Source organism: Pelodiscus sinensis, chromosome 6, assembly GCF_052426305.1.
Source record: "Pelodiscus sinensis isolate ZL-2025 chromosome 6, ASM5242630v1, whole genome shotgun sequence".
NCBI classification, from domain to species: Eukaryota; Metazoa; Chordata; order Testudines; family Trionychidae; genus Pelodiscus; species Pelodiscus sinensis.
Window position 1 is genome coordinate 72,049,987 of NC_143057.1, and position 18,879 is coordinate 72,068,865.

The window sequence follows — 18,879 nt, forward strand, 5'->3', positions numbered from 1 at the left end:
CCAATTTCTCCACATCTTTCTTGAAATGCGGTGCCCAGAACTGGACACAATACTCCAACTGAGGCCTAACCAGAGCAGAGAAGAGCAGAAGAATGATTTCTTGTGTCTTGCTCACAACACACCTGTTAATGCATCCCAGAATCATGTTTGCTTTCTTTGTAACAGCATCACACTGCTGACTCATTCAACTTGTGGTCCACTATAACCCCTAGATCCCTTTCTGCCGTACTCCTTCCCAGGCAGTCACTTCCCATTCTGTAAGTATGAAACTGATTGTTCCTTCCTAAGTGGAGCACTTTACATTTGTCTTCATTAAACTTCATCCTGTTTACCTCAGACTATTTCTCCAATTTGTCCAGGTCATTTTGAATTATGACCCTATCCTCCAGATTAGTCGCAACCCCTCTCGGCTTGGTATCATCTGCAAACTTAATAAGCGTACTTTCTATATCAATATCTAAATTGTTGATGAAGATATTGAACAGAGCCGGCCCCAAAACAGACTCCTGCAGAACCCCACTTGTTATTCCTTTCCAGCAGGATTGTGAACCATTAATAACTACTCTGAGTACGGTTATCCAGCCAGTTATGCATCCACATTATCATAGCCGCATCTAAGTTGTATTTACCTAGTTTGATAAGAATATCATGTGAGACCATATCAAATGTGTTATTCCTAGTCCTGTCACTTACTAGCAATATGATCTTGAACAAATCTCAAGCGCTGTTTCAATATTCCTCATCTGTGAAATGAAGATAATGTTGCTCATGTTTGTAAAACTGTTAGATCAGACACAAAGGTTTATATAAATACTATTAATTATCATTCCTATACTGAGCTAACAATCAGTATTTTGAGCCAGAGTACCATTATTTGTCCCAAAATAGAAAACACCATCTGGATCTCTAAAACCTCATCAGAAGAAAGTCTCTTAGGAGTCTAGTGTGGAATTTCCAAAAGACTATCTTTGTAGAGTTACAAAACATTTCCTCTTTATTAACAGAAAAGCACTACAGGTACCAATCTATATGGTGGGTCTATGTTTGCCTGGCAGCTATTTAAATAATAAATGGAGATACCTATCTCATAGAACTGGAAGGGACCTTGAGAGGTCATTGAGTCCAGTCCCCTACCCCCATGGCAGGGCCAAGTACCATCCCTGACAGATGGCCCCTTCAAAGATTGAACTCAAAACCCTGGGTTTAGCAGGTCAATGCTCAAACCACTGAGCTATCCATCCCCTTTATTTCTTTTGCAGGTGCCTTTAAAATGGTTAATCACAGCTTGTTTTCAGGACTAAGTAACTTTTTCATTAATATTCCTTTTGCTGCATTGTCCCTATGGGAACAAACACTGACATACTACATGTGCCACATCTTTCAAGAACAGTTAGTTAAAGTTGAATTTAAGTAAGAGTGTGGGTTTGCTGGTAAGCGGAAGGAATCACTTTGAAGAACTTGCTTCCTGTATAAAATCCATGCTATTGTACACATCTATTTTTTTTAGTTAAGACAGTCTCATTTTAGACTCAGTGCTGTTAAATGCATATACACAAATATTTGAAAAAGCTACTTACTATCATCCGTTCCTCACCAGAATGTGTCTCAATGCTATCGGGATCCTATTTAAGACCTTTAGGCTTGATTATTTTTGCTCATATCAAAAAATGAATCCACACAAATGGAACCAATCCAATTAGTACAACATGGCACAGCCCCACTCAGATACACAGTTCACCATGAACTCATTAAGCTGATACATCACTCTGCAAAGGCTTCCCATTAAATAGATTTAAGTTCTAGGTTGTCCTATTAGTCAAATCTCTGCAGCTAGCTATGGTTACCTCTTTCTTTGTGACTATGATCCCTTTGGCAGCTGGGTGTTGCTGAAATGATTTAACTGTCAACTGTCTGTAGGAGTCAGAACTTTCTCAGGAAACTTTCCTACACTATAGAACATTCTCCTGAAACAGAAATATTACTGTCGATTTCATAGCTTTCATAAATGATATTAACATTGCCAATGTTGAAATACCAGCAACCCAGCTTACCTCTTTTTCCCCTGGCTCATGAACCTGCAACACTCCAACAGCACTAAAGAGTTTGCTATCAGCTTAATAGGTACAGAAATACAACTTTATGCTCTTTTGGAAGATTGAAGGGATATAGGTGTCCACTTACAAGACTGACTCTTAGTGGTACCTGCTGTACATTTATGACTGTCATTTGGTACTGATCCTATGAATTGTAAAAGGGGCAAGGAGTCCTGTGGCACCTTATAAACTAACCAAAGTGTTGGAGCATAACCTTTCGTGGGCAAAGACCCACTTTGTCAGATGCATCAGATGAAGTGGGTCTTTGCCCGCAAAAGCTTATGCTCCAACATTTCGGTTAGTCTATAAGGTGCCACAGGACTCCTTGCCGCTTTTGCAGATTCAGACTAACGGCTACCCCTCTGATACTCGACACCTATGAATTGTGTCACACTGTACAGAAACAATTAAGTAGATACTTTCAGAACTGCTAAGCACTCTAGAGAATGTGTTGTGAACTAATTTTTTTTCCAAATCATAGAATAGTATTCAGTAGCAAAACCAGTGCAAAGGAAAATCTGTGCAATTTAAAAAAAAATACATTAACAAACCTGACTATATTTCTGAAACAGAACCACCAGTGGAAAGGGTACCTACATACTCAGCAACTGTGGATTTCAGAGCTGTTTATGTGAGGCTGTGCTTGTCCTCAGTGTCTGTTGTGGAGGAGTAGCAGGGATAGGGATAAATCCCTCATGCCACAGAGTAAGTGAAGGAAGACCATAGTAGATGATGTTATGGAGATTCCCATGGGTTGCAAGGAGAGGAAAACCTGGAATTGTTGAAACAAAAAGAGTCTGCAGGATCTCTTGTTTGCTGATAGAGAAGCTCCATTATATCCTGGTGCATCTCCCTCTCCCTTTCCCACTGGGACTTTCTCCTATCTGCTTTTTCCTTCCCTGGACTGTCTAATGTTCACTCTCCAGCCCCTTTTGATGCATCACTGGCATGCAGCACCTCACTGAACACATCATCCTGATACCTTTTCTTTCTTCTCATCTAGCTGAGGTGTTACACTGGTGTGGAGGGAGAACCTCACAGCCACAGTGGCAGCCACAGATAAAACACAGAGGTACCTCTGTCAGTATAGTTACAAAGTGAAAGTTAAGATTCAGAACCCCCTTCTTCTGAACATTGAAAACGTTGAAGACACGCTATTTACATTTTTCCTTCAAAGTGCTTGTGCAGAGTGGTATACACTAGCCAGCCACAGTAGTCATGATTTTAGCTGCTCCCTCACTCCTGATATAATAAAGGCACAGACACCATAACCTCTGTTTACTGTTCCAAAGCCACCCAGACCTTTCTGCTGCAAGCCAGTGTACTACAAGGGTTCCTACTGAAGTTACTGCTGAGTGGCATGGGAAAGTGTCCTGCCATGAATGAAGATATAAGGCTGCCATCTCCAGAAACTTTCAGAGGAGGATTGCAGAGTACTTCCAGGAAAGTTTCATTGAGATCTCTCATGATAATTGAAGGGGCATTGTATATAAATTGCTTCACGTGCCCCACTTGCCTAACTCTACAAGAGAATGAAAAGTAGGCAATTGTTCTTGCTGTACTACTACCTGTTTTAGTAGAAGTAAATTCATGAAAAGTCAATAACCATGTCCTGTTAAACTGGGGCACCAGCAATACACAATTATAATGGGAAATTAATTATACACTTATCTAAAGTTCCTTCCCCTGCAGTAGGCTCACCTATGCTTGATTACTGGGACTGACTGGACTGCTGGAGTCTCAAAACAGGTGCTAATTCATAGCATGGGTGCAGCTCCCTAGTCACGTCTCCCATCCTCTGCCTCACTCCTCAAAAGTATCCACTGCAGCTCCTCCCCAGGGCCATTCAAAGTAATTACTCCCCAGTGCTTCCTGGGGCTCTAAATCAAGGTAGTGCATCCACATTAGGGGAGCCTGCCTTGGACTAATTTGAAGGCTTCCCTGTAGTGTGGATATGCTATTTTGAAATAGTTATTTTGGGAATTATTACTCCGAAATATCTTATTTCAAAATACCCGTGTAGTGTAGACATACTCGTAGTGTTTACGTTTACATTGCATCAACTTCAGTACATCAATCGTGGCTTAATGCTGTTCAGGGAAGTAATGTTTCTGCATTGTTATAACTGGGTACTAACATCATCAGCAAGAGACAAATATAGGTATAAACACATGCATATGCACACATGCAGCTTATGAAGAATTAACTTTGTAGTTTAGACCAGGCCTGAGTTACATATTGGATTAACTCCTTTATTCTGTCCTATGGTATATTTCTTAATTCCTTTAAAGCATCACAGTAATTCATTATTAATGAAAAACCATTGAGCAAGCACATTATAAAGTTCAGCAGGATTCAAACGTTTATTTTAATCCCTGCTACAGTTTTAATAACTTCCACGTAACTCCCAGTTTCTGATGCTCTAGTCTATGAACACTTTGTGAATAATCAATCTTCAGGTTACATTACTACACAGTGGCATTTCTGGGAGTGAATGTAGTTCCTGTAATCGGCAAGCTGTTTCAGGTACGTATTGGAAGGCCATCTGTGCATCTCCACAAAATCGCGTTCGTCCGCTAAAAGTACATAAATAGTATCAATGTTAAACTTATGTATATATACAAATAAAATACAAACTGAAAAATTCTAAAAATCGGTTTAAACAACATTAACATAGAAATCCATAACAGAAGGGAGACACAAAGTTAAAGCTGAAATTCTGTCCATTGTGCCTATATTTTTTAAGCAATGAACTGTGTAAAAATCAACTGCCTCAATACCCTTGTGATAAATTTAAGTAAATTTTAAATGAACTTAGTATTTAGAAGAGACACCAAGATGACAATCCTACAGACAAATCCTTTATCTACAAGAGAGATATAGTACAGGGAGCAACAGTGTACACTTTCTTATGTGGCCAAAATGAACAAGGAGTAGTTCATTCTTCACTATGACTTCCTATACTGCGAGTGACAAAGAGGTGCGGATACATCTCTAATAACTCAACTTCATACAGATCAATGAAAGCTGCTGATAAGAGACAAAAGGTTAAACAAGCCCTAATGCTGAATTTTCTTTTTGTTGTGTGCTGATTTTTTTTTAATTTTGTCACAGGTGTTCTCAAAACATAAAAAACTTAAAAAAACAACCACCACCAATAAACAGTTTTAGGTCATCATAATTAAGTCTGCATTTTAGTCATGGGTATTTTTAGTAAAATTCAGACAAGTCAGGGGCAATAAACAATAAAACAAACAAACAAATAAAACACAACTTATAACCTATCCATGACTTGTACTATATATAAACCCCTTGACTAATATTTGGGGAGGAGGGGAAGTTTGGGGGGCAGCCCTGGGGGCACTGTGGGTGCTGGAGGGGGCAAGCTACTACAGATGCTTGGGAGAGAGGTCACCTGTGGCAAGCTTGGTACCCAACTCCTGGGAAGTGGTGACCACTAGCTCTTAGCTCCATGTTCTGCCTCCAGTCTTACCCCAGACCTAATTCTACAGCTCTCATTAGTCGGGAGCCACAGCAAATGGGAATTGCGAGGGTAGTGCTTGCAGGCAGACGCAGCATATGGAGCTAGAAACCACAGAAGAGGAATTCCTATTGTACTTCCCAGGAGCCCTCCACCCTCCCTCCGCAGGTAAACAACCCCCACACTCCAAGCCCCTCCCCTCCCCAAACTCCTGATGCTGGGGAGCTGGGGTGGGGACCATGATTGCTCCAGAAGCAGCCAATACACCTGGCCCTAGGGCTGCCAGAGCAGCTCAGGCAGCCCTCAGGCCAGATACAGGCAGTCCCCGACTTACGCGGATCCGACTTATGTCGGATCCGCACTTACGAACGGAGCTTTCTCGCCCCGGAGGTCGAGGTGGCGGATTGCTACCTGCGAGCTCCAGGGCGAGAAAGCCCCGTTCGTAAGCTGCTCCGGTGCCCCTGGTCTGATGGAGACCGTCTCCAGCAGACCAGGGGCACCGGGCGGGTTCCCGTGCTTCTGAGGCTTTGCTGCAGCTTCAGTCCGGGTGCCTGTGGTCTGCTGGGGACCGTCCCCAGCAGACCACAGGCACCGGGACTGAAGCGGCAGCAGCGACGGTTCCCCGCGCCTCTGAGGCTTTGCCAGAGGCGCGGGACCCCCCCGCGGCTGCGGCTTCAGTCCAGGTGCCTGTGGTCTGCTGGGGACCGTCCCCAGCAGACCACAGGCACCGGGACTGAAGCCGCAGCCACGGCGGGGTCCCGCACCTCTGAGGCTTTGCCAGAGCAAAGCCTCAGAGGCGCGGCACCCCGCTGCCGCTGCAGCTCTGCTCCCCGTGTCCGTGGTCGGCTGGGGGGGGGGGGGGGGGCGCAGCTAGTGTGCCCCCCCCAGCAGACCAGGCTTTTGTTTTGGACCCTGGGGCAGAGCAGCTGGGGTGCTGCCGATTGGTCCTGCAGCGCCGCTCTGGGCACTACTGGACCAACCCGGCAGCACCCCAGCTACTCTGCCCCAGGTCCTGATTCAGCTGCTGCTGGTCAGTTTCAGCAGCGGCTGAATCAGGACGCCTGGGGCAGAGCAGATGGGGTGCTGCTTGGTTGGTCCAGTAGCACCGAGGAGCGGCGCTACTGGAGCAACCCAGCAGCACCCCAGCTGCTCTGCCCCAGGCGTCCCCAAGTCAGCTTCTGCTGAAACTGACCAGCGCTGACTACAGGAAGCCCGAGGCCGAGTTGCTCTGCCCCGGGCTTCCTGGAATCAGCTGCTGATCAGGTTCAGCAGCAGCTGACTTGGGGACGCCTGGGGTTCTTAAGTTGATTCTGTATGTAAGTCAGAACTGGCGGTCAGTTTCAGCAGCGGCAGAATCTGGACGCTAGTTCCGACTTACATACAGATTCAACTTAAGAACAAACCTACAGTCCCTATCTTGTACATAACCCGGGGACTGCCTGTATACTAGCTACTGCAGAACTCATGGAAAGTCAAGGAATCTGTGATTTCTGTGACAAACACAGAATCTTAATAATAGTTAGGCAACATACATCTTTCTAACTCAGTGTCCCAGCATTTCCTGAATCAAACTGCAGCAGAGGATGTCCATGGCCAATTTTCTTGACCAGGACAAGCATAAGTACAGCTATCAGCAGAGTACAATAGGGCTATAATGTGATGGGTGATGAGCTTATGCAACTTCTATTAATCAGGCAGATGATTTCTACATTTCTCCTAAAGCAAACTGGTGGATACATCTCACAAAGTTTGGCTTAAACTGAATAATTTACATCTTCCACTTCCATTTCTTAAACCAACTTGACTTGAGTGCTTTGTCACTTGGATTTATTTGCATGAACGATGTGCCATTTAACCACTTGTTTCCTAATAAGTTATATCAGCAATACAGAGACCCTAACTTTTTTCTTAAACAAATATTCTGCTTATTATTTGGTGTTTAAATAGTAAGTCCTGGGAAGTAAGTTGTAATTTTGATTCAATGTCTAAAACAGACAAATAAAACTTCAAAAAGATGCACCTATGTTCTCACATGCTCAGAAGCAGCATTACTTAGCATTTCTTCTTCAGTCTAAATAGAATGGAAAAGGTCGTGTCTCCCCCCCCTCCCCTTTTAAAAGGCAAGATTTGGTTAACTACCTGAAAGATCTTGAAATTCAGGCTTTTGACTGAAGATGAGGTAGTTAGTGGCAATAAAATGAAGGAGCCAAGTTGAAAGGCAGTCAGAGTTGTGAAACTGCAAAAGTGAAACAAAATAGTGTTCATGACCACTACAATACAAAAAGAATAAGCGTAAAGAAAAAAATAATTTAAGATGTCTAGTGTCAAAATAACAGCATAGCAAACAAAGAATGGCAGGTGTGGACAAAAATACATTAGGGAAAAAAATAGCCCAACAAACTGGCAATGACATACAAATTCTGAGAGCAATATCAGATGGAAATAAATATAGTACCATACAGATGCCCAAGCCTTTTTACATGTGAACTGGGGATAGTGACAACTGTTGAAAACTCCTTAGCTAAAGAGTATTTAGCAGCAGATACTCAAACCCCTCCCCACAGTGGAGTTCAGCAGTAAATTTTTGTTGTTATATGGTGTTTAAATAGCAAGTCCTGGGAAGTGAGATATAATTTTGATTAAACGTATAAAACAGACAAATAAAACTTTGGAAAGATGTACTTATGTCCTTACATGCTCAGAATTAGCATTACTTAACACTTCTTCAGTCTAAATATAATGGAAAAGGGTTTTCTTCTTTTTTAAAGAAAGAAATTAGTTAACTACCTGAAAAGCCTTGAAATTCAAGCTTTTAACTGAAGATGAGGTAGTTAGAGTCAAGAAAGCACAGGTGCTATTACTGAAGTTGTTCCACAGTTAAATATGGAAGGAGAATTGAGTAACAGTTGTCACAGGAAGAAGCTAATCGTTTTTTGATTCCCAGATCTGTAAGGGAATGATCAGGAGACCCTTTCTCTTAACAATTACTGAAAACCAGATGTAATAGGAGAAATTTTTAAAAAGACAATTTTTATTCTAATTATTACCTCTATTTACCAAAAAATAAACTACAACACAACATGTTTGAAATATCAGAAGACACGCAGAAAACAAATAGCTGCCAACCATCATAACAGTCCCACAAAGCAGACTAGAACTGAGAAAATACAGGCCCTGTTAGAATTCAATTTCAAAGTTACTGTTGAAAGTATGTCTATCTTTTCTAAAAAAGTTTGGTTAATATAACAGAAGCTAAACTAAATTTAGCTATCTAACAAAGTATAACTAATCCCTGTTTAATGCTACAGAAAGCTCTTAGCTCCTCTCTCCCTTGTCTTTATGTATTTTTTGCAATAATTTATTATTAGTATGCTAATTCTGCCCTCTCCTTTTTTTAATGAAACACTGTTTTTTTAAGAGGCTGCACTTTCTATCTAGGACCCCTATAAATGATTTCATCTTTGTCTTGTTTTTACCCTCCTTTTCTGTTCCCCCAATTTGTCTTTCATTTTTGGGTCGCCTCTTTCCTCAGCTCCTCTATCTTCCTCTTACCACTTGGTTGTTTATTTATCATTTCCAAACACACACTCTGTCCAGTCCATCTGTGTTACTGAGATGTGGTGCAGTTGAAGATAGCTCCTTAGCATTAGAGGAGGAACCACTGTATCTAGATTCACTGAATGCTTTATGATAGAAGATGCACAAATTAGCTGGATTACTACTTATATGTGCCATCAGTGCCAGGATGTATCACAAATGCACAGCCATGCTACAAATAAGAAAGTTCTCACAGCACAAAGGTAGGGAGAAGCTGTGTTCTTGGCAGGCTGTGTTCTTGGCTCTCTCATTATGCTATCATAAATCCCTAGAAAGCAGATACAAATATCAAACCCTGAAAAGTGAAATATCAACAAAAATATTTTGAAGAAATTCCATCACTAAAGTATTACATATTCATGTCTGAGCAATACATACCTTGGCTTTTCTAAGCAAACTGACAACACTGAGACTTGTAGATGCTAATTCCCTACTAGGCATACTCTGCAGCTGTGTGATGATATAAAGCTCACAGATATGCTGGAGTCTGGATACCTGGTACATCTCAGCACAAATCAAGAGAGACATGGCTTGCAAAACACTGGCTGATAAAAAAAATAAAAAACATGACTTATGTTTATTGTACTCATTGGCAGGCTGATTAAAACCATTTTTACAATAACCACTTAAATTTGCTTGGAATAGAAATAAAATCCAAGGACTGCTGATCATTTGCTTATGTTTCTGTACTGTATTTCACAATTTTTGACAGGTGAAATCTATTTTAGCAGAAAAGTATTTAATTTCAAAGAGTGGTCACTATTTTATCTTCCAAATATGTTGTTACTAAACCTTCCTGTGTTCTAAAGCTGCCGTGTCCAACAAGCTAGCCACCAGTCACATGTGATTATTTGGCCAGTTGATTGTGGCTAATTGGCTTGAACAATGTGTCTATTTGGCCTGTTGAGTGTGGCTAGTTTGCTATAGTTGGATACCACAGTTCTAGAGTATGGGTCAAATATTGCTGTCCTCTCACAATTGAGAAGTCTTCAGTGAATTTAGGATTTGACCTTCCAACTTATATCATTTTGCTGTATGGCTATAATTTGTTTTTATAAAATTATGCAAAATTTCATGAAGTCAGACATGATATAACGAGGTTTCAACTCAAACAGTAAATCTGACAACATTTAAGCAGATAGAGCGGGGGAGGGAGGGAAGAGATGAAAAAGGAGTGTTACTTTAAAAAGTAGTTTCATTCATGTTCACTAGGAGAAGGCAGATGAAATATTTAGTTACTGCAACTTAAAATTTGCAATAGTCTTCATGCTTGTTTATAAAACCAAAATTACTTCAATCAAAATCTGTGCTCGTGATTTACTGCAGTACAGGCAGTCCTCAACTTATGCGGATCCGACTTAGGTCTGATCCGCACTTACGAACGGGGCTTTTCTCGCCCTGGAGCTCACGGGCGGCAGGTTGCCGCCCGTGTCCTCCGGGGCGAGAAAAGCTTCTCCCGGTTTCCCTGGTCTGCTGGGGGGGTCCAGCAAAGCCGCTGGACCCCCCCAGCAGACATGGGACACCCGAGCAAAGCTGCCACTTGGGCGGCTTTGCTCGTTTGCCCGGGAGCAAAGCCGCCCAGGCAGCGGGACTCCCTCCGCCTGTGCGGCTTTGCTCCTGTCCCTCTGGTCTGCTGGGGGGGTCCAGCAAAGCCGCTGGACTCCCCCAGCAGACCGGGGACACCCGAGCAAAGCCGCCACCTGGGCGGCTTTGCTCCTGTCCCCCTGGCTTTTCCAGTGGCTTTCCCTGGTGTGCTTGGGGAGGGAGGGGGCGCAGATAGTGCGCCCCCCCCCAGCAGACCAGGCTTTTGTTGCGGGACGCCTTGGGTAGAGCAGCTCGGGTGCTGCCGGGTTGGTCCTGTGGGAACCTACCGGGCAGTGCCCCAGCTGTTCTGTCCCAGGTTCCAGATTCAGCAGCTGTTGAAACTGATCAGGCTGATTCCAGGAAGCTGGGGGCAGAGCAACTCTGCCTCCGGCTTCCTGTAGTCAGCCCCTGGTCAGTTTCAGTGGCAGCAGCTGAATCTGGAGCCAGTTCCGACTTACATACAAATTCAACTTAAGAACAAACCTATAGTCCCTATCTTGTACGTAACCCGGGGACTGCCTGTACAGTATAGTCATCAGTTTTGCTATAACATTAATAAAATACATGTTTTATGTCTATATATGTCCTTTGTATAAATCCGAAGCGTTGTACTAGCCTGGAACTCTGACTAGAAAGAAAGTTTAAATATACTGTTTTAATCTAGAAAATGGCCTCAAAGCATTGGAATTGCCTTGAAATTACTTCAGATTTAATTTCATTGTGTTATTTAAGTAGAAGATGAAAAAACCAATTTATTATTTTACTTCACACTAATTCCATTAAATATTTCATTGGAATGATGCACTATTTTGGTAAGTCATGAAAAAATATGTTTTCCTTTTTAAAGAAGGGCTCTTCATTTTCTTATTGTGCCACAGGAAGTCACAACTAAGACAAAAAGTTTCTAAGAAATATCTTCAGATAGTAGAAATCTTTAACCAAATATACATTCACCAATATGAACATTTTTACTAGTGAATTTACAGCATCTGGTAATGAAAATTCTTTCCAATGTACTTGTTTATAACATTGTTATTTTGACACAAATGCAAAAGGATGAAGCTGTTAAGAATACTACTGGAAACTTTTCACTTCATCTTATTTGGCATTATACCTGAATATTAATTTACAGAGAAGTATAAAACTTTAATACGTTTTCCAGCTGTGTCAAATAGGTTAGAATCACTAGAGAAGAAACGAAGCCTTCATTCTGTATGTTGCAGACACAGAGAAATGAAAAAAAGTGCTGGTTTATCTCTTCCTCCTTATCCCCCTCCCAAAAATGTGGGGGGCAAAAATATACCTGAAGTATGCAAGGAGTTAAAGGATATAAGATATTTTTACATTTGCTTACCTGGGCAACAAGAGTCAGTATATAGATACTCTAGGAAGGAGAGAAAGGTATCCTTGGAAACCCCATAAACAGGAACCAGACAACTACTTGCTTCCATATAACTTCCATTAAACATAGCTGCCATTACCTCACAGCGAGCCACGAGGACTGCTTTATGGGCTGGTACAGTAGCACCTATTAAGATGTAAAACAAAAAAATTACAACACATTTATTACTACAGCTTGCTCTCAACACCAAAGAAGTACTTATCACTTCAGGCCAGATCCACAAATGGCAGAAACAGACATCACTCCATTGAAGTCAATGGAGATATGACAATTTGCAGCAGCTGAAGATTTGGATCATTGTGTCTCACATATATTTTTTATTTGTATACAGAAGGATTTGCAGCACTGGGCAAGTAACCACTGGACAAGTCATACCATTGACTTCAGGAGCATCACTGACATAACTAAGGCTTTGCAAGATCACATTCAAACACACTAAGGCAAATAATCCAATGTAGAATCCAATAACTTCTTGGCAGTTTCAGCAAATACGAATATAACCTAAATTAAATATTTCACATGAGAGTAAATCGGATGCTTTATGTATAATAATATCTAGATATTATCTCATTATTTCCTATGCGACCTTAATATTTAGTTTTTATATTAGGGCAGAATCCCATGGTACTAGGTGCTATATCAGGCCTGGGCAAAATCTGGCCTGTGAGACTAATCCAGCCCAGCAAGCCACCAGATCCAGCCCAAGGAGGCAGTGGGGAGTTCTACGCAGGCTACCCTGCTTACCTCGCAGTCCTGCGCACTGTGCAAATACGCGGCTGCAGGGTTCCATTTCTGTTTTAAAACTGGAGGGAGGGGTGAAGTTTCAGGAGCCGCCCCCAGCACAATCCCATTGGCTGGTTTCTGGCCAGAAAATAGCCAATGGAAGCTGCTTGTTGGAATAACAGGCAGCCAAGAACCACCCCCCGCCCCTCCTCAGCTCAGTTATTCAATGAAGCACGTGGCCAGGCAAGCAGGCAGGGAAATGATTTAAGCCCTCAACCACTTTGCAAAATCTTGGAGTGGCCCCCTCCCATCAAAAATTATTGCCCACCCCTGTGCTATATAGTCCTTTCCTTGAAAAGCTTATGATCAAGTCCTGGACCTTACAATTTTTGAGTCTAGGTGGATTATCTGTACCTATGTTGCACTCAAGTCAAGTGAATAGGCTTCATACAAATTCAGTAGTTCACCCACATACAAAACACTGCAGGATCAGAGCCTAATAAGACAGATAATGTCTGAAGAGCAGAGAAGAGTTATACAGTCAAATATATAGAGTTTTCACACAAGGATATATCTTTACAATTAACTGACCTGTTTATTATACTAAACATTCTATTCCTCACTCAACTCCTCATCACTTACAAGGCTTATTTCTTGTAGGCATCCGTAAATGGTGTTTACTTTTTATTCTGTTATTATTCATCCTTGTGTGTATTTTCAGATTATCTAATTAGCATACATTAAATACATTGGTATAGCTATTGTGTATATTTTATATCTACAGTAAACTTCCGATAATCCGGCACCTTTAGGACCCGGGGGTGCCGGATTATCAGATATGCCAGACTATCAGAAGGGGGGGGCTATAAGAGGTCTGGGGTGGAGTGTGGGGGGGGGATGCATCCCTCGGCGCTGCGGGACCAACCCGGCAGCACCTCAGCTGCTCTGCCCCAGGCGTCCCCAAGTCAGCCGCTGCTGAAACTGACCAGTGGCTGACTCGGGGAAGCCGGGGGCAGAGCAGCTCCAATTGTCCAACTGCCTGGAGCACTTCCGGGTTCCAGATGGTGCCAGACCATCAAGAGTGCTGGACCACTGGATGCCGGACCACTGGAGTTTTACTGTATATATACATATGTATGAGGTGCATATTAAATAAGACATACTACATATAATTATATACACACACATTCAGTATTGAGAGTATTAAATAACTTTTGGTATTTTTTCAACTAGGAGCAAGTATATGTATACAATGTTGCAACATTTACTGAGATACAAATATTATGATAGCCAAGGGGCCCAAATTCTGAAAACTCAATGGAACTATTCACATACCTAACATTAAGCACTTAAGTTTGCAGGATCATCACAACATTTTTCAACTTTTTCTAACCATACGACTTAAAAAAAATGAGATTTATTACCACAGCTGTGACTGGACAATTGGAGTAGAACTTACTCTGAGACAACAGTAAGAAGCCATTTTAAAAAATTCTTTAGCCGCCATTTTGGTAATGGAGGGCCTGCTCCTTCTTAAAATGTCAATTTATTCATCAGTGATATTTTCTTTGAAATATGTAGTGGGTGCTATTGTTTCATCAGCTTCCCACAAAGAATATTCCAAGAGTAGAACTTAGAGCTGAACTGTAATAGGTTGCCAAGTTTTGAATTAGTTTTTTGTTTTCAATATCAAAGATCCTTTTGTTTTTATTCTATATTGAAGGCAAAAAAAAATTCTCCTTTTCTTCATATACCCATTTTTGAAGGATTAAATCTTCATGTTTGACCCTGGATGTTTCAAGCTGGAAAACAAAATAATTCAATAATAGTCTAGTCTTTGGAGAGAGGCATTTTGTTTTGTTTTTCAGGTAGGGATAGGAGTGATCAAGTCAGGAAAACGGCTGGTGTTCAGAGAAGTATCTTGTTTGATACTCATTTGAAACAACACACAAGATATATAATTTTTTTTTACCATGCACCCACTTAGTGGATAGTGCATTTAGTTCTTGTGAAAATTATCCAAAATACATCATTATTTTTGTGGTACATACACATATTCTTCAGAGATCCTGAGAAAACAGATACAGTGTTTTGGTCCCTTTGGGGACTTCTGTGAAGGAAAACGTACAAATCTTCATAAACAATCCTGCTCAATCAACAAGTAACATCCTGTCCAATAACTTTAACAGGGTTCAAAAAAAAAAGAGCTAGATAGATTAATGGAGGCTAGGTCCATCGATGGCTATTAGCCAGGATGGGTAGGAATGGTGTCCCTAGCCTCTGTTTCTCTGGATTTCGGCAACACATGAGGATTACCTGTTGTGTTCTCTCCCTCTGGGGCATCTGGTATTGGCCACTATCATCAGACAGGAGACTGGCCTAGATGGACCATGGGTATGACCCAGTATGGCCATTTTTATGTTCTTATTTTAATCTATTTGGTTATATTAAAGATTCTCTTATTAGGAATGTAAAATCCCATTTAATTGATTAATCAGTTAAACACAATGTTTAAAGAGATTAAAGGGGCACGGGCTGGAGCTCCAGCCCTCCTCCCCCTGCCACAGACAGAGGCTGCTCTGGCTGGCTGGAGCATATCTGCGTGTGGCGTGCCCTGGCTGGGGCCACCACGGACATAGGCTGCTCCAGATGATTAAAGCACACCCAGCCTCACAAGGCTGAAGCAGCCCCCTGTCTGCAGTGGGCGGGGAGCTGCTTCAGCCCCCAATGAGTTAACTGGAACCAGCAGGTCTCACCTGTTAAAAGTTTCCTTTGAGGATGAAGACTGAGAAATCAGATATGCAGTGATCTTTTGTGAGAAGTGATAGGGTGCAGTACGGTGTTTTGTACAGTTAACCATTCACATCCCTCTCTTGTATTAAGTCAGAGAAGAAAACTCTCTGGGCTACTTCAGTAACTGGAAAGGACTAAAAACTGGCTGCATTACTCCATGTCAGATTTCCCTCACTTGGCATCAAGGTTGCACAAAACAAAGCTGGTGAGTAGAGGAGCTAGCCTATAGTCTTCACAGTCATTTCAATAGCAATCAAAAATATTAAATATTTTAAATTTCTTAAGTATTCACTATTAAAAGTACCAGAACAAAATTACACAAATTCTTTTGAACTAACACTTTTTACAATTTAAATTTGTTCTTCCTCTTCAAGGTCTGTATGATGCACAAAAGGAAAAAAGTCTATTAAAAATTACACTTAGAATAGACACCACAACACAATACAAAACAGCACACCCCTCACTATAAAGCAAAACCTTAATCCCAACTTCAGCAACATCACGGAACATATCTGCTAGACAGAAAGAGTGAAAGAACTGTATGATGTATTTTCCATATTAAAAAGCATGAGGTATTATTTAGTTCAAATTTTGAGTCCTAGGGCAATTGTGAGTAATGTCGTTTGTATAGTATTACCTGTTGATGGAGTATGGGACTTATTCATAATGGAGTAAAGTTTGTCAAAAGTAGTGAATGAAATGCGTCTAGATTGGTATGTGAAAAATTATACCTGAACTGGGCTTTATCTTATTTTAAAGTATTTGGATGGGTTTTTTAATAAGTACAAAGCCAAGGGACAGGGTTGTCAGTAGGTAGGACTGAACCTGGGGCCCTGGAGGCTAAAGCCATGAGCCTGAATTGCATAAGCTAAAAACACATGTAACTAAGGCTATAAAACAGACTTTACCCTCCCTCTCTAGAAGTTTCTGTACATCTAGGCTACATAAGTTAATAACTGGCTTTCAGAAAAATCTATTTCTTCTGTGGAAGTTTATTGGTAAATGATATGGTGACCGTGGATCCTACACAAAACTACAACAACATATGGTGTACTTCATTTATGCACTCATTTCCCAAAAACAATTATGTAGGTAAAACCAGACAATCACTGTACTCTCAAATGAACTTACACAGAAAAATTATAAAAGACAACACAACATACTGCACTCTACCACTTCTCACAAAATGATCACTCCATATCTGACCTCTCAGTCTTCATCCTCAAAGGAAACCTGCACAAAACCTTCAAAAAACCACACACACACACACACACACACACACACACACACACACACACACACACACACACACACACACACACACACACACACACACACACACACTCTGGAGGTTAAATTCAAAATTTGGCTATACAGTAATTCCTTGCTTAACACATTTTTGCGATAGCATGATTTTTTGGGGGGAAATTTTTCAAACATCACGACCCAGTCCCTGCAATAACACGATTTCCCCTAGGGCTGGCCGGTGGCCAGCAGCTGCGCAAGGCTTCCCCTGCCTCCCTGCAAAGTGGCAGAGGTTTGCTGCTCGCAGCACCGTTACCTGGTGACCCCCTCTGGCCAGATGCCTTGCATCCAGCCAGAGGGGGTCAACCGGGGAATGGCGCTGCGAGCAGCAAACCTCTGCCGCTTTGCAGGGAGGCAGGGGACGCCCCACGCAGCTGCCCGTGACTGGCCAGCTGGGGAAACCCAGCCGCCGGCTGCAAGCCCGCTTTCCTGTCCTCCCCTTCCCCAGAGACAAACACTTCCCCAGACCTCTTTCTCCCCCAACCTTGTGTCCCAGTCCCAGCTGCTAACAAGTGCAAGCTGGAGCCGCAAATGCAACCCCCACCATTTCCATTATTTTCAATGGGAAAATTGACCCCGCATAACACGTTTTCACTTAACATGAACATTTTCAGAAATGCATCTCTAGTGTTAAATGAGGAATTATTCATAGTATCAGAGCTAAATACAAGATGGAACAGTTGTCTCATTGTAGCATTTTAAAAGTAAATGCAACCAGAGAACCTTTCCCAGAGCAGAAGAGCTTGAAATCTTGTCTCTTTCACAAATAGAATTTGGTTCAAAGAAAAATATTACCTTACCAACTTTGTCTCGCTAAAACCCTAGGACAAACACAGCTGTAACACCACCACAAACTAAAAATCAAGAAGGCATTTTCTTTTCACAATCTCATTCTGAATAGATTATCAGAAAATATTACTCAGCCTACAAAATATTTAGGTTATTAAAGGGGGGGAGGGGAGAACAAGACACTGTACCTTGTACTTGGAAGATGACATCTGCTAATACAGGTGTGTTAAAAAAAAGCTTGAGAGAAGTATTACACAATTGCAAGGGTCTTGCCGTCTGATGAGATCTGCAATTCTTTGAACTAGTTGCCTGCAAGAGAGAGTGGCATGTATAATTGCTGACTAGTTGTACATAAATGTTGGTTCTACAGTGAAATGAAATGAAAGATTTTCCTCTTTCCTCCCAATTCTTTTGCCATCACTGTTCACAACTCCACTAGCCTCTCCATCTCTCACATTTATAACCTTCAAGACCCTGGCATCTTTTTTCTTTTTTGCTCAAATGCAAAAATCTTGACAAAGCCTACTGCTTCCACTGTAACATTTCTAAAATCTGACTCTTCCTCTACATCACCATTATCAGAACCTGTTTCATAACATTGCTCTCTCTCATTTGGACCACTAAAATCTTCCCTATGGTCTCTCCATCTCTGACCTATGCTACATAAGGGTACGTCTACACTTGCACCCTAGTTCAAACTAGGGATGCAAATGTAGGAGACCGAAATTGCTAATGAAGCAGGGATTTAAATATCCCGCACTTCATTAGCATGATCTCGCCGGCGTGTTACTCTGCTCAACAGCTGTTTCAAAAATGAAAGTGCACGCCGGGACGCGTTAGTTCAAACCAAACCCCTTAGTTTAAACTAATGTTACTCCTCATTTTTTGAGGACTAATGTTAGTTCGAAGCATGGGGTTTGGTTCGAACTAACGCATCCCAGAGCACACTTTCACTTTCAAAACAGCTGTTGAGTAGAGTAACACACTGGCGAGATCATGCTAATGAAGTGCGGGATATTTAAATCCCTGCTTCATTAGCAATTTCGGTCTCCTACATTTGCATCCCTAGTTTGAACTAGGGTGCAAGTGTAGACGTACCCTAAGAGAGTTAT

General features: G+C 41.8%; 1 protein-coding gene across 12 annotated transcripts in view; it reads right to left on the reverse strand.

The window, feature by feature from the left end:
* Positions 1-4,046: 4,046 nt before the first annotated feature.
* The window catches only part of RHOBTB3 (Rho related BTB domain containing 3), a 139,067-nt gene continuing 124,234 nt past the window's right edge, over positions 4,047-18,879 (reverse strand). For all 12 annotated transcript variants that reach the window (XM_075932113.2, XM_014571319.4, XM_075932112.2 and 9 more), the window contains 5 exons: positions 17,956-18,076; positions 12,110-12,283; positions 9,550-9,716; positions 7,714-7,810; positions 4,047-4,669 (listed from right to left, as the gene is read on the reverse strand). In XM_075932113.2, coding sequence (XP_075788228.2) covers positions 4,554-4,669; positions 7,714-7,810; positions 9,550-9,716; positions 12,110-12,283; positions 17,956-18,076 — 675 coding nt within the window. In that variant the 3' untranslated portion in view covers positions 4,047-4,553. The remainder of the gene's footprint in view (positions 4,670-7,713; positions 7,811-9,549; positions 9,717-12,109; positions 12,284-17,955; positions 18,077-18,879) is intronic.